General features: G+C 39.0%; 1 protein-coding gene across 1 annotated transcript in view; it reads left to right on the forward strand.

Annotated features, from left to right (window-relative positions):
- Positions 1–16,270: 16,270 nt before the first annotated feature.
- LOC129242759 (G-protein coupled receptor dmsr-1-like) overlaps positions 16,271–19,850 on the forward strand; it is a 48,116-nt gene continuing 44,536 nt past the window's right edge. Inside the window, exon 1 of the mRNA XM_054879581.1 lies at positions 16,271–16,528. Within this exon, the coding sequence (XP_054735556.1) occupies positions 16,467–16,528 (62 nt within the window). The 5' untranslated portion in view covers positions 16,271–16,466. The remainder of the gene's footprint in view (positions 16,529–19,850) is intronic.

Genomic DNA, 19,850 nt, shown 5'->3' on the forward strand with positions numbered 1-19,850 from the left:
ATGGTTTTCATGAAGTGCAAAGGAAAGAAGCATTAGCACGTACCTTAATAACCACCTTAAGCATTTGTCTAGCGGATTTAAGAACCCTTGTTACTCAGCTCATCATAATCAAAACTAATGGCATGCACGCGCGGTCGGCACCTAGAAGAGACTTCATTCTATGTACATACCCGTACTTAGTAATCTACCTAATTATTAAAGCGAAACACATAGTAAAAGCACTTCTAAGTTTGCTTTTTCATTCTAATTCTTTCAGCAACATTCAATTAACAGGCGTCACACCTAAATCTTGTAGCACATGGCGTTCGAGTTGTGTAGTATTCCTTTTGTGCATTTCAACACTTTTAGCCCCATTTTTGCTGCTATGCTGAGCCTTCATTTAATAGAATTCCCTTAAGCAGAAAGCTTATATTCTTAAGACTATTTTCGTTCTCTTTCTCTCTCTATCTCTCTTTCTCTTTCCTTCGCTCCATACTGCCATAGGTATGTGAAGAAATGTAAACAGCTGAAACGTGCCACCCATAAGTAAACTGTCAAAGGACGTGCCTTAATGGCTCGTGGTCAGGTGTGCTGTTATTCGATGCCGCCAAAATTGAATAAACACCAACCTTAACTTTCCACGAGTTGTGCAGTATATTATGAAAATCAGCAACACCAACAGCAACAAATTTCTTAATAGGTACTAATTAAAGAAAATACAAAACAATTACATATTGTTTGTGCTCAATTACTCACTGACACCGAAGCTTTTGGCTGTTGTATGTAGAGCGATATGGAACCAGGTCTGCTGATTTTGTTGTTGTTTTGCTCAAGGACATGCAGGACATGTTGGGCATTCATAAGCACTTACATTTGACCAAGAGCAACAAATGTCTGGCAATGAACAGCTAGCAGGCAATTAAGCACATGGAAATAAAAATGGCCAAGACTATTTATGGCTGCATTATTAATTAATAAGTTTTGGGCAAATATTGCGTAAAATTATGAATATTTTTGTAATATTATTTATTTACTTAGTCAAACCTACCACCAGAAGCACATTTTACAATGTTTGGTGGGGCGTCACTTGGAGTGTTTGAGAGAAAGATTCTGCGCAAGATTTTTAGACCCTTTCAAGTTGGCGATGGCGAGTAACGCAGGCGATGGAACACTGAGCTGTATGAGCTTTACGATGGCATATACATGGCGCAGTGAATAGAGATCCAGCGGCTTCGTTGGCTGGGTCATGTCGTCCGCATAGAATGAAACACTCCGGTTCTGAAAGTATTCGATGCGGTACCAACTGACGGTAGCAGAGTAAGAGGAAAGTTTCCCCTACGTTGGAAAGATCAGGTGGAGAAGGACTTGTCTTCACTTGCTGTGTCAAACTGGCGCCGATTAGCACGAGAAAGAAACGATCGACGCGCTGTGTTAAATTCGACCAAAATCGCGTAAGCGGCTATCGCGCCAATTAAGAAGAAGAGAACTATCCAACCATAGATTATTAAATAGAAAGTAAAGGTAATGTAGGGGTAAGTAGGGGTTAAATAGGTAAGTAGGTGGGTTATTTCACGTTATTTCCATCGCTGCTCAAAATGTAATCAAGTTAAAGGAAGGTGGCATCTGAGGGCTGTCTCCTAAGGAATATGGTAGCATATTTAAGCATTTAGCACCGTATTTTTTTTTTAACTTCTCACGGATCTCACAATCCGCAAACTGGAGTTTGAGAGTCGTGTCAGGGTAATCTTTCCAAGTGGGCAGGATGGGAAGGAGGAGAAAATCTGTACCGAGTCTATTACCTCTGTCTTCAGTGACTGCTCAAAGATGGAATCGGAAGTCGAAGCAGAAGTTTTATCGTTATTAGTCAAGTTTTTTATTTGATTGAACCAGCTAATTTAATTTGAATCGAAACTGCCGAATACTGCTAGTATTTTTCAAGTCTTTGCGATCCTGCGTTCATGCAAAATACTTACGGAACGTGGGAACGAGGGAGATATTAAGCTGCAATTAAGGCCCTGATGACGCCATGCTGTAGATGCAAATTGGTCAACCCTTGTAAGCAGAAGCCCAGATCTCTTGGGTGTGTAGGTAACATTTCTATTAATTGAGTTCCAGAACATAGGAACATAGGGAGAAATGAAGTAGCTGATGAATTGGCCAGGAAGGGGTCAACTGAAGTGATCTCAGAGAACTCTTACCCGGTCATCGGCATCCCCCTGGCTGTTGTTTAACAGGAATTGCACAACTGGCTTTTGAGGAAAGCGCAGAAAAGACGAAGCTCCATTTTCTCGTATGGTATTTCGAAAAAGCCTATGGCTCCAGTACTATCTACGTCCTACGTCTATTGTACTGGGGTGACCTAGTACAATAGACGTAGGACGCAGCTAATATTGGGGCTTACATGCCATTCTAATTCTAAACTCGTAGCTGTGCTCACCGGTCATTGGACGATCGGCACACACGCGGAAAAGCTAGGTTTACCATTTAAGCCCCGTTGCAGAAGCTGTGAGCACCTTTCAGAGAAGGAGACTATTGAGTACTTTCTCTGTAAATGTTCGGCTTTGCCAGTCGGACGATTAGGTTTACTGCGTGCACATTTTTTCGATAACCTGGGGCAGCGCGCCAACCTACATCCGATCAACTTTCTTCCTTACATCAGAAGCTCTGCTTGGCTGCAGATATCTGCCTGTTGTAGGTCTCAGTGCTTGGCGAGTGTCAGTCTGGTACGTCAACAACTTCGCCTGCCTACTTAGAGATTAAGAATAAATATACGCGCAGTGTCATAAGTCTGCGAGTATTTGAGGGTAGTAGTAGACAAAGTTAAATGAAAAAAGAGGTTGTCTGTAAAGTCGGTTTACTGACGATAGTTTAACGTGACAACGTCATAAGAAAATATTGATGGAATGGTTGCAATTTTCAAAACAAAATTTTAATTTGATTTGTTTGATAGATATTTTGTATAGATATAGAGGAGGAGGTAAATGGAATTGCAATGGAATAGGTCAAGTTACATTTACACAAACGTGAAAAATGACGAAACATTTATCAAATTCATGAAAGATATCTTCAATTTCGATTGTGCATCAGACGTTAATAAGTCAACAACACTAAGAGGCACCATCATCGATTTGCCTTTTTCAAGACACATTACACTCGAAACACTCCCTTTCATTTCCTACTTTTTCTATCATCGTCTTATTCTTAACAGAGAAATGTTTCATTACCATGCACACAGGAGAAGGCATATGCAAATACAAGTATATGAATTTATATACAAATGCGCGTATACACACATATATATGCTCACTCAAGTAGGACAGAGCCAGATGTCGAACGTTGCCGAACGCGGGGGCCGATTGTGCTCTTTGTCGTTCGTTCCGCGCTCTCGCTTGCAGTTCAAGCACACTAGCTTACATTTGCTTGCATACGGAATAGATTCGTATATTTGATATTATATGTCCATATGACTTGTATGCATCTTTACATATAGATTTATTCTTTTTGAAAATTGCGCGAAATTGAATATGTATATGCATGTTTATATACATACATATATCAGTATACAACATATCTTATAAATATATGGTAAATATTACCATACATTTTTTCCTTCATATATAATAAAAAAATTAATAATAATAACATTAAAACAACAGGTATTATTAACAAACTTGGTTTTATTTTAAATTCTTCAAGTAAATCAAATTAATAATAATCAATAAGAAGGCATATGCAAATACAAATACGTGAATTTATATATGTACATATACGCATACACATACGTTGCCGTTCGTTTGCTTTGTCGTTCGTTCCGCGCTTTCGCTTGCTGTTCATTCAAGGTAACGACAAATGAGTAAGGTAACGACACATTTTTTCGTGCGTGCAGCCGGCTAAATCGACTTATAAGACGTTATCACGTCAAAAGTGTCTGAAATATATATATTTTTTTTAACTTCACATATGACTTTGAGCTTGAACTTTTTAGATCAAATTATTTAACAAATTAACAATAGATTTCATTTGTTTCGCAGATGCTCTAAAAGTCTACGCTCGTTTATCAATAATGCACGGTTTTAGTAGCTTATTTGATATCCAAAACATTATTCAACATTTCCCTAAGTCTATTGGGGATAAGGTTAACCAATTTGACTACCAAATCTACGTCACTAATCTTCTAGCACTCAACATCTTTCGAAATCTCTTTACCTGCAATTTAGTGTTTCGCTACATTTCTTTGCAAAAGCACGCAAAAGTGTTCAAGACGGTTTAAATCTGGTGATTGTGGAGGTGCTGGTAAGAGCTTGAAGATAATATAGAGCATTCATAACTTAACTATATGCGCTGTGTGCCTTTAGTTGGTGTCTTGTTGAAAGCAATATGCATCTGAAAAACCCAGCATCTGAATATCTTGCTTTGATTTTCGTCTTAAAATATCCACATAAGCAAACTTATCGTTTGTTGATTTAATAAACTGCAATTCTCCTTTTCACTTTCCTTCACACAATTTTTCTTCCTTTGAAATCAAAAATGCAAAACTAGCTTTCATCCGAAAAAATAGCTGTTTCCTAAATTTTGGACGCTTGTGGAAATGCTTATTTGCGAAAACAATGTGCTTTTACCTATTCGTTAAAGAATTAAGTGGCTTTTTCATGCTAACCGGCTTTTCTTAAGACTCTTCTAGCAGTTGAAGTGTTAATATAATTTTGAATTTTTTTTCTTTTTTCTGCTTTCACTTCTGTTATCTTTGCACTTTTCTTCACAAACCCTATAACATTGCGCTTTTCCCTTTCTGTTAATTTACAAGGACGCTCGAAAAGCAAGAAAGCTCGGAATCAAACTTTTCACCCTAAGTTCGATATGTTAGATATGCAGCTCCTTATTAACTTCACCGCGGATTCATCAATGCACAGCCGCAATCACTTCGCAATCGGAGTTGTACAGTTTCAAGCCAACTTCGAACGGCAGATATTTTTTCTTAATTTTATGGGAAGCTTTTTCATGGCAGAAATACACTTGGAGGTTTGCCATTGCCTGCCGAGGGGTGACCGCTATTAGAAAAAACTTTTTCTTCATTTTTTTCTTTCACCGAGATTCGAAGCTATGCTCTCTCTGAATTGAATTCGGCTACGGCAGCCGAAGTTGTATAATCCTAAAAAACAAAATGTGTTGGGTTCCCTTCATAAACTTTCTGATACAAAATCATAAGCCAGTATTAAGGCAGCGAAACCTCTCGTAAGTCCACTTAAAGGAGTACACAAGGTACTAGAAGATTTAGCTGGAGTTGCTTAGGTAGTTGAACCGCGGAGTGAAGTAAATAACGCTTTAAAGTACATGCAAAATTCTAATACATTCTTACATCTTCCTTCTGATGCAAAGCTTTGAACCCCTTTCGAACATCGTCCTTTGAATTTAGATCAAGAGAACTTATGCTGCCTGAAAGGTTAGGTTAGGTTAGCCTGGTTGGCAATAAGCCACGCATAGATCTTTTGGTCCCTAGCGATACCAGATGGAGACCGAACTCTATGAATACCTAAAGTAGACATCATGTAGGATGTCAGCGCTTTTGGCGAATCTAAGTAAAGCTGGGAGCTCCGCTTTTGAGACGTCCTCCAGACCCTCAAACAGTGGGGCTGCCTGAAAAGATAGATCAGTAAAATCTGCCCTGCATACGATTGTTAATATAAAGTAGTCCCTATATCAGAAAAACCTCGTAATGGGCACCTTCCTCGATTTTCTAATAAACTCCTTCCGCAGGGAATCAATAAGTCTCTAGAAAACCCAGGGTCGGAAACGCTTAGCGACAGAACAGTCGGCGCAGAGTGAGATTGCGTCTGCCTTCGCCTTCACCTTCCTTTTTCATTTTCATTTCTCTGGGATGATTATTTATGCGGATGACGTGGCACTTATTGTTAGAGGATATCTAAAGGTATTTATTGGTGGGGTCGTAGATTGCGGACCATCGGTAAATCCTCTCAAGACTACAATATAGTATATATAGAATATAGGTATATAGGTATATATGCATACTGTGAGTAGGATATGTGCTCGACCATCACTAAATAGGACGCCGCAGAAATGTTCGCGGCTACAGTCGTGACGAGGCTCAACCGCATTGACTGGGAAAGGAAAGCCCAGAAACGACAGCTGCAGTTGCTACTACAGTAAAAGCAGAAAGATAGATATTAAGATATTAAATTAATTAAGTAGCTAAACCAGCTATATAATTTCTTATGCAATGTTCTTAATCCAGCTAAGTCATAATTCGACAGTTCTTAGGAAAAAAGGAAGGAAAAAAAATAGAAAACAACTTTATAAATATAAAGCCTATTCGTTAACTACAAAGTTGTTGGTACCTTTGCTAGCAGGTGGACAGTGCAGATAAACTGTGTTAGACAAACCGATGACAGACACAGGCGCTTGAGCCAAACACTCACAACAGTACCGGTCTGAAAACAAGACAATAGTTTGGGAGTATCGGAATATGTCATATTCTCCGATGTTTCACTACCCCCACAACCGCTTTCGAAGACACTGGCAGGAGTGAATACTACCGTAAAATCTACATACGCCCACAGGAGCGGAACCTGGACGCAGGAACCTGTTGTGTCAATAGACATAAACGCGGCTCCACCTTGAAGAAATGCTAGCGCCGTTCCAGGGTGGAAATTAGTCGAGGAAGAGGAATGTTATAGTGTTGGTGGGTGCATGCTCCACATACCATTGGTGTGACGGCACCTTTGATTATGTGTCAGACACTTTGATTTACACCTCCTGACTAAAAAAAAATGCAAACTGTGAGACTCGGCATTCCTTCAAGGCGTTTTTGCGTTTGCTGTATGGAAGGTCTATGGATTAGGTGGGAACATTGTAACACCTTCTTCTTAGTCGTCCTGCTCGCGAGGACCTCAGATTTAGACATTTTGACTCAAAATTCTTTGATATATCAGCCTTCACAGCCGCCACCTGATGAGCTTTATTGAGAGTCTGAAGTGCTAAGACAACACCTTCAGAATCAAGATATTTTTTTCTCGAATGAGTAAAAACTACTTGTTCTTCTAACTCCCCCATTCACAGCTCTAAGTGAAAGTATTTAATTTGTCCCAAAATTCTTGTTTGACTGGCTTTTCTTTAAGCAAATATAACTGTAAGTTATTATTAAATGAAATATTTCTGTAGTTATTTACAATAGCACCCAGTAGTCTTTATGTATCTGTGTGTTCCTCGATTATCAATAAATAGATAAATAAATATATGGACAGGCAAAAAGCAAGAACACTAAAAGACAAAACAGCCAAGTGAATAAACAGCGCAGTATTCAAGCTAAATAGTAGAGCAATCAGACAGAAAATTAAGTTCAAGTTCAAGTTCAAGTTCGAGTTTAATTACTTTAGCTTCTTCATTCCGACCAATTTAGCAGTTGCGTGCGGTGTCCTGGTTATTAAGTGGTTGGCTTTTGTAGTTGTTGTTGCATTCCTGTGGCTGCCATCCATTGTTGGGAATAATTTGTCATTGGTGTGTGCTTGTGGTCTTAGATTACATCAATGTGTTTATGTAGTTGTAAGTTATTCATGATTTTTCCAATATATTTCGTATTTAATGAAGTGTAAAAATGTTTTCACTTGAAGGTTCAACGCATACTCGCACTTTTGAATGCACACAGAAACGCACGAATAGTGAATCAATGATTTTGCATGCCATTTAAAGGACACAAGAATTTAATAATTCGTGCCGAGGCTACCATAGAGGAGTGGGCTCGAAGTCCACAATAGGCATGAAACATCAAAATTATGGAAAATAAATTTTTCTAATTCTGTTTTCTAATTGCGCTCACCGCTCAGCGGGTAATGAAAAACCTTGGAGTGTATTTCTACCATGAAAATAAAAAATCTTCTCATAAAACCAACTGCCGTTTGACGGCGACATAAAACTGCAGGTCCCTAGGCTTATCAAGATGCACGCTACAAGTTGGAATACGTTCATAACGTTTTTCTATTTTCATTTATATTACAACGATTTGGTTGCTGCTTGGCAAAGGGTAAAAATTCTGTCGATAAAACTCTTTCTGCTCTATAAAACCATGTTTTTGTATTTTTGAGTTATTTAATTTTTTATTAGTTTTGAGGCTTAGAAAAAATGTTGATCGGCACTCATGCGGAGAAGCTTGGAATTCCGTACAACCACCATTGCAGAAGCTGTGGGGATCCTGCAGAGAAAGAGACTGTTGAACACTTTCTCTGCAAATGTCCGGCTTTGCCGGCTAGGCGCTTGAGATTCCTCAGCGCCCCCTTTGGGGATGACTTGATGAAATTCTCCAGCCTAGATCCCTTTTCTCTCCTCCGCTACATCAACAGCACTAGATGGCTGTAGACGGTTTTATCTCCTCCCTTAATCCTTTCACAGGTAGTGGTCCACTTTATGGTATAAAAACGGCACGTAAGTGCTACTTGTAGCGTACCTGGGGTACTCTTGCCATCTTACCTACCTATCACCTACCTGAGGCTTAGAAATGGAATACCCAGGAGGCAAAAATCAACATCACTCGACACCTACTATTCTTTGCTTTCCTTTTAGGTTAAAAATCTGTCGAAGCAGCCTGGGACACTTGCGATGTATAATATATGGAGAAGGTGTCATAAACGAGTCTGCAGCACGCAACTGGTTTGCAAAGTTAAAAAATGGCAACATTAACGTCGATGACACGTTCTGCAGGGGAAGGTCTTCTGAATTCGATGAAGAATGTCACAAATCACTTTTGAAAGAGTGGTCGCCCATTCAGTTGTGAATTAGCGGAAATAAAGAACTGCCATCATAAAACGATTCCTAATTATCTTCATTGAATGTAATTTACCGAAAAATTGTAAATTGAGAGCCTGGGTGCCTCCCGAGCTTAACGAAGAAAAAACAAAAAAAGGCGACTTCAAATTGGTTCTCAACTTCTCAGCATCTCGTCCGCCATCGAGCAACACGCGGTCATAAACACCGCTTTTTGTTCCGAATCGTCACGAGAGATGACACCTGGTGCCTATTCATCCAAATGAAGAAAAGAAAGAAGTGGCTGCTTCCAGGAGATACGCCAAAGCCGAGAGTCAAACCCGACATTCATCCAATTCATCCAAAGCAGATATGTGTTTGGTGGGACTGAGAGGACATGGCGCACTGGGAAATGCTCGAAAAGAATGCCACGGTCAACAAGGAGCTCTACATTGACCAGCAACACCACGTGAATGAGGCTATTCGTCTAAAAAGAACAGATCGACGTGGTCAAACCCGACTCCTTCACGACAACGCCAGGCCCCATGTTGCACAAGTCGTCAAAGCTGCACTCCAAGAGCTCGAATGGCAGGTAACCTTCAGCATCCGCCTTATTCTCCGGACCTTGCACCGACCGATTACCATCTTTTCCGCTTTTCCGATTCTTGTCAAACCATATGAAGCGTGTTACCTTCGATAACAAAGAGCTCTTTAAAAACTGGCTCATTAACTTTGACACCAGACTGGGCACTTTTTGACGGAACGGCATCAACAAATTGGTCGAGAGGTGGAAAGAGGTCGTAAACAGCTACGGTGAATATATGATTGATTAACTTATTGATATAATTATTTTTTTTTTTTGTTCAAATAAAAAGCTTCGGTAAAAACGCTATGAACTTATTCCCCAACCGAATATACATATACTTATACGTAGATATGTATGAGTATTTATTTATGCTGAGGCAGCATAATGATCATTTATTTAATGACACGCAACAGCCACTGCCATTCGGCTTTCTAATACCACACAATATGCTAATAAGATCGCATTTGAGAAGGCTAATTCCAGTGAAAAAGTTCGGTAGACTTTTCTTCGTGATAATCACCGTTTTCTTTGAAACTCAATGAGTCGCAATAAATTTTCGTGCGAATCGCATAGTTCGCTGAAGCTTGCAAACCAAACAGAAAACAAAAAAAAAACAGAAAAAAAAAGTATTGTATATTACAAAGCAAAAGAAAATAAAGGAACGTTTTTTGGTTTATTGTGCACGCGCATACACAAACTTAAGTATGTTTTTATTCACACAGCAGAGCCTAAAGAAATCAAGCTAAATATAATATACCAAATACACCAAATTTCTTATATTGTGCCATTTTCTTCCATATAACGAATGCTGGAAATTTTTTTATATGGAGAAAATGCACAGGATGAGCAGCAAAAAAAATGCCAAAAATCAACGCAAACCGGCGTTTTTGACTGCAAACTTTTTAGTTGGCAAAAAATCCGCCTAACGGATTTTGATTGTCCCACAACAATTTTGGCATGACAGCGAAAATTCAAGCCGTGCGAGAAGCATCTGAGAAAGTCGGCCTGAAGTACAGGAAATATGCAAAATTTTTCAATTGATGGTGTCGATCTCGAAGATGTGCAATATTTTTGCTATTTAGGCAGCGTGAAATGGGTCTCTGGCGGTTCGAGCGTTGATAACAAAAGCCGAATAAAGAAAGCTATGGCGGTATTTGGCTCTCTGCAAGAAATTTGGAATGCGTCACACATATCATGGCGTACAGAAACTGTAATTTTTAACTCCAATCTTACTTTATGGCTGTGAAAGGTGGAATGCAACGTCAGCTGACTCGAGCTCATTACAAGTTTCTATAAACAGATGGCTTCGAAAAATTCTCATAATACTCTGACCAAATACTTTCTTCTTTCCCAGAAGCCAATACTAAAGAAAATGGGGCTGTATTCGCCATGTTCTACGCAGATGTAATGGTGACTTAATAAGGGCCGTCGTCGACTAGAACCCCCAAGGAAGCCGCCGATGTGGAAGAGCAGCGAATACCTGGAGACGACTGCTCGAGTCAGAAACCCGCGCGCTCCATGCAGCTTAACTGGAATGAAGTTAAGAAATTGGCGCAAAACAGACCCGAACAGAACTAACGGAACAAATTCCACACAGAACTCCAGGAATTTACAATGATGAAATGTCAATACTTTCCACTTACGCCTCAACAACGTTTTCAAATCGTATGAAAAACGACGCACGGTGAAAAGTGTTCATCGCACGCTGAGACAAACTTATAGTGTTCAACGATGAGGCCCATTTTTGGCTTAGAGGCTACGTCAATAGGCAAAATTGTTGTATTTGGGTTGAAGAACAATCCGAAGCCTTTCAAGAACCGTCATTACATCCATTGAAAACAACCGTTTGGGGCGGATTCGTCCTATGGCTGGAGGAATCATCGGCCCATATTTCTTCAAAGAGGAGGCTGGTCCATGACGTGGTCCTAATGGTATGAGGACCGTTTCCCTCAGTCATGACTGAGATCTTGGAAAGGTAAGGTAAAGACTGTACTCAGTCGCTGGGCTGCCAGTTACGGTCTCATAGTCAACTCTAACAAAACGGAGCTGGTGCTACTTGCAAATAGCAACAAAATATAAACTTTCACACTTTAGGCTTCCCAAACAAACAACCACTTTCTTCCGCTTTCTTCGGAAGCTAGGTATCTTAGAGTGACACTTGACTCCAAACTCCATTGGCAGCTACACATTGAAAATCGGGTAAAGAAGGACAGTACAGCTTTCTACTCCTGCAAATGCATGTTCGGAAAAGAATGCGGACTCAAGCCACAGGTCGTATTTGGATGTACAACGTAGAGGTTGTGCCAACTTTTTAGTATGAATGTCTAGTTTAGTGGAAAGCTCTTCGGAAGGGCTATAATATCTATAAACTGAGGAAGGTGCAAAGGACTGCATGTATTGGCATCACTGGAGCATGTGGAACTTGTCCCAAAGCTGCACTGAATACCATTTTGCTACTTACTTACTTCCAATCGATTTCTACATTATTTCCATCGACCCGCAATCAGGTTAAAGGAGGTTGCCCTCTAGAGGCAAGCTCTCAAGAGACATGGTAGCATTTTTGGGCAGTTAACACCATTTTTCTCTAAACTTCGGACAGATCTCTCAATCCGCAAATTGGAGCTTGAGGGTCCTGCCCAGGGCAATCTTACCAAGTAGGCAGCAATGGAGTGAGGAGAAAATCTGGTACCTCTGTCTTCACTGGCGGTTTAAAGATGAATTCGGGAGTCGGAGCAGGAGTTTTCTCTTTATTAGCCAATTTATCTATTTCTTTAAAACTGCCGAATGCTGCTAGTGTTTTCCAGGCAGTCGTGTTTGCGATCCTGCAGGAATGCAAAATGCTTAGGGAACGTTTGTTTCGATAGTGAAGTCGCGATCAACGTTCTAACGACGCCTTGGTGCAGATTCAAACTAAACAAGTCCTATAAGGAGGAATCGAAGTCTCATGGATGCGCAGGTAGCATTTCTCTAATCTGGGTTCATGGACATAGAAACATAGAGGGAGTTTGTCAGGAAGGAAACTGAATTTGTCACAGGGAACTCCTACCTGGTCATCGGCATCCCTCTGACTGTTGTTGAAGGGGAATCCCTCAACTTATTTATGAAGAAAGGCCAAAAAAGACGGAGCTCCATTTCTTTATGTGCTATTGTGAAACTCCTTTGGTTCCAGTACAATTGACTCGGAGAACTCCACGCCATTGAATTTCCAGACTCGTAGCTGTGTTTGCCGGTCATTTGACGATCGCCGCAGACACACAAAAGCTGGGTTCACCTATAATCCTCAGTGCAGAAATTGTGGGGACCTATCAGAGGAGACTGTTGAGCACTTTCTAATGCAATATCCGGGTTAGACAGCTAGGCAATTAAGGCCACTGGGTGCTCCTTTCCTCGATAGCCTAGAGCATCGCGCCAACCTATAGCTTATCAATATTTCCATTACATCAACAGCTCTGGTAGGCTTTAGATATCTGCCCATTTTAGGTCTTATCATGGTATCAAAAGAGCACTTCAGTGCTACTAGGGTAGTGTCAGTCTGATACTTCAGACAATAAGAAAATGACAGAGTACTGTGTGCATTTCAAATATACAACAATTACAAATAAGAAAATAAAAATGTGTCACAAAATGCAAATTTCTGAAAATTTCGGAAAAAACGGTAATTTTATTTTCTGAAAATTTTAAATAATATATAAATAGTCAAAACTTTGCAAAATGTCGCAGTGCTGCCATTGTGAGCAGATATGTACAGGTATATGTTCATATCTATCTCGACTTCTTTATGCCATTAGCATAGTAACGGTTGTATATTTGATTATAATACCCTTGTGGACAAGTGCGCGCGGGTGTAATAAAGTTGGTTGTTGGTAGTTGGCGGCAGCACTTCGCCTGCAATAATCAAGCATTACTTTTATGTTACATTGGCCATTCATGAGCACGAAAATAAAGTTTAATACATACAAACATAGAAGACGTCAATGCAAAACCAAACTCAACGAATAAGCAAAATGCGAATAGCAGGAATCGATGCCGCCAAGATAATGAACACTTCCAACGTGACGCTCAGAAAATATCAGCTAATATATGTAGATTGGAAAATGATATTTTCAAATGTGGCTTAATGTTGGGGGACTCGCTTTAGGCTGCATACAGTAAATGGGAATGAGTGCAAGTAAATATCAGGCCAATACTGCGCGCTTCACATAATAAAAAACATTTCACAGGTATTAAAGATTTTTATCAGGCTGGAAGCTTGAAGTCGAAATAAGATTAGGCGACTACTTTTGATTGAACGGCGCTGAAAACTTAAGCTGCAATCCGTAAAAATGTATACAAATTATGCCAAGAGAAGGCTGAAAAACAATACTGCAGTCGGTCGAGAAAAACGTAAATCGATTTCAGTTCAGATGGGCGGCAATAAGTGCGACGCAGAAAAGGTGACTTTCAATGTAAGACTTGAGCAACCAACTTTAAAGTTTGGCGGAACATCGTGGATTTTGTGGGGTTTTATGAATTTATGAATTCGAATTCAAATGGAATTGTGAATAGCTGTTACATTACTGCTCTTCAAACTTCCCACACCTTTTATGAACTTTAGCTGTTGCCAAAGGAAAGAGAATGTTGCTCGTCCGTTCTTAATTCATCTGACCACCCGAGTCTGGTGAAAGCCGGACAGCGGCCCAGGAAATGCTCTGTTAATGCCGGTGGTAGACTTATGTTGCCTGTTATCAACTGCTTACTCTAATTAAGTGAATTATTTATTGAGTAGTTTTCAGTGGTTTTGAAATACTTGATCCGTTCATTCATTTATTGTAGGCAAATCACTTTGCTTTATATTAGATTGGGGGATAAGTTCGTAGCGGATTTACCGAAGACTTTTATTGAAAAAAAAAAAAATTATATCAATAGGTTAATCAATTATATCTTCGCCGTTCCTATTTACAACCTCTCCCTACTTCTCGGCCAATTTGTTGATGCCGTTCCGTCAAAAATCGCTTGGTCTGGTGTGAAAGAAGTTGTTCATACAGTTTTTAAGGACCTCTTTGTTATCGAAAGTAACGCTTTTCATATGGTCTGACAGTGAGTGGAAAAGATGGTAACCGGTCGGTGCGAGGTCCGGATAATACGGCAGATGCTGAAGAACCTCCCGTTCGAGCTCTTGAAGTTCGGCTTTGACGACTTTTCCAACATGGGCCCTGGTGCAGTCGTGAAGGAGTATGGTTTGACATGTCGATTAGTTCTTTTTAGACGAATAGCCTCATTCACGTGGTGTAGCTGGTCAATGTAGAGCTCATTGTTGACCGTGGCATTCTTTTCGAGCATTTCCCAGTCCTACCAAACACATATCATGACTTTCTTTGGATGAAGATCTGGCTTGACTCTCGGCTTTGGCGTATCTCCTGCAGCCACTCACTCCTTTCATTGCTTCATATTGATGTATAGATTACATCTCAGTCTTATCTCCCGTGACAATTCGGTACAAAAAGCGCTGTTTATGACGGCGTGTTGCTCCATGGCGGTCAAGAGCCTGAGAAGCAATTTGAAGACGACTTTCTTTGTTTTTTTCGTTGGGTTCGGGAGGCTCCAAGGCTCCTTTAATGAAGGTGATTGAGAATCGTTTTATGATCCCAGTTCATTTTTTCCGCCAATTCAGGACTGGTTTGGCATTTCGAATACAGAAGACCTTCCGCTGCGGAACGTGTCATCGACATCAAAGTCGTCATTTTTGAACTTTGCAAGCCATTTCTGTGCTGCAGACTCGCTTATGACATCTTCTCCATACACATCGCAAATGGGCCGTGCTGCTTCTAAAATGCAGAGAAGAGCAGGTGTCGAAAATGTTGAATTTTGCCTCTTATTCTTATTATCCTTTTATTCCATCTCTAAGCCTAAAAACTAATAAAAATTAAGTAACTTAAAAATACAATTAAGATAGTTGAGCAGAGCGGAAAGAGTACTATCGAATGAATTCTTACCCTTTGGCAAACAGTAACCAAATCGTTGTAAGATAAAAGAAAATATAAAAACATTTTGAAATTAACAGTTTCAGTTACGTATACGTTGGGTATAACGTCTATTGGCGTAACTGAAACTGTTAATTTCAAAATGTCATAACTTTTTTTTTAAAAATCGTACAATAATTTAAAAAAATGGGTTTTAAAGCTAAAGAGTTGTACTATGCAACCTTTTCGTCGAAAATTGAAAAAAAAAAATTTCTATCCCAAAAAAAATTATCAAAAATGGCCATTTTTTGACCTTTTAGGCTTCATTTACCAAAAATCCTGACGTGATGGAGCATTTTGAAGGTCAGATTCGTTTTCAGCGCATAAAAAACTACAAGAAACAAGTACAGCCATTCTAGAAACTCACCCTCGCAGGACTGTGCAATTTTAGCGGCCTGGCTTGCATTTTCGCCTTTATCAAAGAAAAAACTGTAAAATGTACCGAATTTTCTGCTTGCTGACTTCCATTATTAACACTCTGTAACTCACTATTGTGAGTTATTGAATGGAACAACCAAAAAACAGCAAACGAGTTTTGTTAGTGTGAAATGTTGCCTTGTCAACGAGCATAAACTTTAAATTGTTTGGTCGATACTTTACGGGGTATGGATAACTACAGCCACCTAGCGAAAAAATAATGCATTTTTTCCCTCCAACTGTGACTTCATTCTCTATATTCGCCCCAGTTCCGTTCCTATGTAAAGCCGTTCGTGTGTGCAAGATGTTACAAAAAAGTTAAATCGTATCATAATTCACTTTCTCTTGCGCAATTGAGTAGTCAGTCCATTAACATAATTCGTAAATAGTCTCCAACTTTAAGTAGAATATAAATTAAGAGAACTGCTATTGAAGAAAATAGTAATTATAAAATTAAATAGTAGTTAGCACACGCATAATTTTTTCTGTATTACTCACCACACATTTTTCTGCTTCCATCCTTTCCAGAATGCAGCATTGAAACGCAACCTTGAAGGCAGAATAGCAGGACAATTTGATGTGCTAAGTGAAGGATAAAAAAGCGCGCAGCTGCAGTCGTACGCAGAATTAATTGCAGGTGGGGAAATTTGAGAGAAGCCACAAAAACCAATTTAATCATTCAGCAACACGCCGGGGGTTATTTGATAGACGGAAAGTTAAATGACAGCAGCATAATGGCCACAAACGAATCTCAACCGATTTACTGCGGCAGAGGCTTTGACAACTTTCACACCAGGTAAACAAATAAATATACTCGTATGTTTACAGACTCATAAACTTCTGCGGCAATACAAAAGTATCGGCAATATTCCATTTTTTGTATTTTTATTCTTTTTTTTTGCCAAAATCTCAAACTCGCAAAAAACAGGTTGTTAGGATTCGAATTTTTTTTTTAAACTTAATTAAAATTGAAACATTTCTTGCACTTATTTTTTTGGATTCATCATTTGTGACAGATGTGGATAATTTTACTTTATTTATGATGGAGATAACCCATTAAGTGGGAATAAAATACAATTTGTCGAAAGGCGAAGCGATTTTGAGCAACTTCAAATTTGCACTTTATTATATCAAAGCTCAATTGGCTATGAAAATCCATACTCGATATTTTTCTGAAACTTCTGATTAAAATGTATACAATTTTGGTAAAAATTATTAATTTCTTTTTTTTGCCTATAACAATTTTTTTTTTTAATTTTTGCAAAAAAACATTTTTATTATACTATTTTTGCAAAAAACAAAAAATTTTGAAAAAAAGTATTTTATTTTTTTAGTTTTTGGCAGAATAAAATTTTGGAAAAAAAATTTTTGAAAAAAAAGTTTTGGAAAAAAAAATTTTGGAAAAAAAATGTTGGAAAAAAAGTATTTTTTTTAATTTTAACCAAAATATATGGAAAACAAAAATTTGGAAAAAAAAAATTTTGGAAAAACAAAATTTGCGGAAAAAAATTGTGGAAAAAAAAAATTTTTGGGGAAAAAAAAAGTTTTGGAAAAAAAATGTAGGCAAAAGATTTTTTTTTAAATTTAAAATTTGTTTAATTTAATTTTTTTAATTTTCCCGAAGTTTGAAACTTGAATTTTTGGTTATGGTTCTTATAGATGAAAAAAGTATCATACATTAAAATAAAAGATTTATTAAAATCAAACCAGAAACAATTAAATTTTCAAAACTTGCCAGTAGTACTCGCGCTATAGTCCTTTAACGCAGTGTACTTTATATTGCCATAAATTCTGTGACAATTTTTACAATGCCTACGGCGAGAACAAACTCGCAGTAAAAAGTTCCGTTATTTTTGCTTTTGTGCGTATGCTTTGTCTACGCATAAATTCTTCTCAGCTTCGTGACAAATTTCGCTAATTTGTTTACCGATCAATCAATCGTTTTTCCCAAGCGTTTGTCTTGTCTGTCTGAAAAAGAAGTGGTCGTCCTCGCACGGTTCGAACCAGTGCAGCGATAAAAACCGTTCGAGAAAGAACTCGCAGAAATTCCCTTAGACAGCAGAAAGTCATGCCCAGGCTGTGTCGACCAGATCCATGTCACAACTAATTAGAGATGATCTCCACATGAAACCCTTCCGTCACTCATCTGGTCATCTTTTGACAATGCGCTTGAAGAAAATTAGACTCGACAGATGCAAACAGTTTTTTCGGTGGCACGCGATTAACGGCCATGAAACTATTTTTTTCACAGACGAAAAAATGTCCACTGGCGAAGAAGTTTTTGATAAGCAAAACGACAAAATATATGTTAAAACTTCTAAAAACCCAAAAAATGTTGTTCCAACGGTTTAGATTGGCCACCATCCAGCCTCCGAAATAGTTTGGTGGGTAATGTCTTGTCAAGGCGTTACATCTTTTTATTTCTGCGAAAAAGGTGTTAAGACCGTGGCAAAAGTGTACCAGGAGGATGTCTTAGAAGGCGTAATGAAGCAGTTTAGTACGAGTAGTACTATGTTCATTGGAGAACATTGCATTCCTGCAAGATTCCGCTACAGCCCATAAAGCAGAAACCATCCAGCAGGGGCTAAAAAACAGTATTCTTCGGTTCATTGCCGCAGAAGATTGGCCATCTGGATGCCCAAATCTGATTCCATTGGACTACAGTTTGTGGTCCGAACATGGCCTGTCGAAGACCTCACAGAAAATTTGGGAGCCTCAATATCCATGGAAACCATGCGTGCTGCCATAGCTGAATGGCCTAATCGTTTGAAGGCTTGCGTAAAAGCAAATGGTGACCATTTCGAATGAAAATTTTAATTTGTTTTTTATATTTCCAGGGTTAAATAAAACTAAATTCATTAAAAAATACTATTACAATTTCATATCACCAAACGAACTTAACTTGTAACAGAACTTATGGCAGGACTAAGTATATGATTAAATCTATCGCGATTCATTTATGTTGTCACACACAACATGAACACACAGTGTAAACAAAATTTTAATGTGTGCTTCGGGCTTACTTTACTCGCATTTATTCATTTTCGCGATGCTCAATTTACGTAGAGTACATTAACCACAACAAACACATTGCGGTTCGTTAATTGCTTCCGAGCAATCCATTCCCCATTCCGCTTCAAGCAGCCTCACTCATTTTACACCTATCTGAATGATGTACGAGGCAGTGCATGCGTATGTGTTTGTGTGTTGGCATGAAATTGAGTAGGTGTTGTTGCGTGTTACCGCGCATGAAAACAGGCTGTGATTGTCGCAATGCTTTCAGTTCATGTTGATTTGGTCTAATGTTGTCGCACATCTCGCGCACTCGGTTGTCCCATGCAAACATGCCCTGCAGGGATTAGTACGGCCAGCTCACTTTTCTGCTCAACCAGCTATGCGATTCAGTAACTCATTTCAACGATACTCGCATTGCTATCTTTCCTTAAGCACGATTTTAATGATTTTGCTATTCGGCAATCCATTTCGTAACGATAATCGATAAAACAAAAGCAGCTGTTTGGGTAACCTGTGGATTATCGCAAACTAAGCGACAACAATTTTGGTGTGAGAGAAAAAAAGAATTAGTAGTTTGAATTAAAATAACGCGATCATGTATTGCAAATACTCGTATTGGCCTATATATCGCGTGGAGAGGAGGTAGTGAACCCTCAAGCAGTGGATCGACGTTTGCTCCGGGATGTGGAAAATCTTTTCACTTGACTGCAGGGAAGTTCCAATAATTATTCCGCTTAACTCCACACTTTGCTGAGGTCCTAATTCCTCAGGCTTACAGTCATCTTAGAAGTTAGAGAATAACACCCATTTCGACTGATAAATACGTAAATCTTGCACTCTTCAAGCTAATTGAATTCTAAATTCTGCCTTTATATTATAAGGCTCTAGCTGCACTGCGATTTTTTGCAACTTGGTGTTATCAACGACCTGAAGGTGAACAATGGGTGGATATTCCCTAGTCGTCCATTAGCCGAAGCACACACAGATGCAATCGTGCGTTCCATGGTTTGCGCAAGGTTGAGGTTTCCTATGACACAGGTAGAGAGGTAAGCGGTAAAAGAAATTTTTGAACGAGTTGTTCGGCTGTGACGCGACTTCTGTAC

Source organism: Anastrepha obliqua, chromosome 3 (assembly GCF_027943255.1).
Source record: "Anastrepha obliqua isolate idAnaObli1 chromosome 3, idAnaObli1_1.0, whole genome shotgun sequence".
In the NCBI taxonomy this organism is placed as follows: domain Eukaryota; kingdom Metazoa; phylum Arthropoda; class Insecta; order Diptera; family Tephritidae; genus Anastrepha; species Anastrepha obliqua.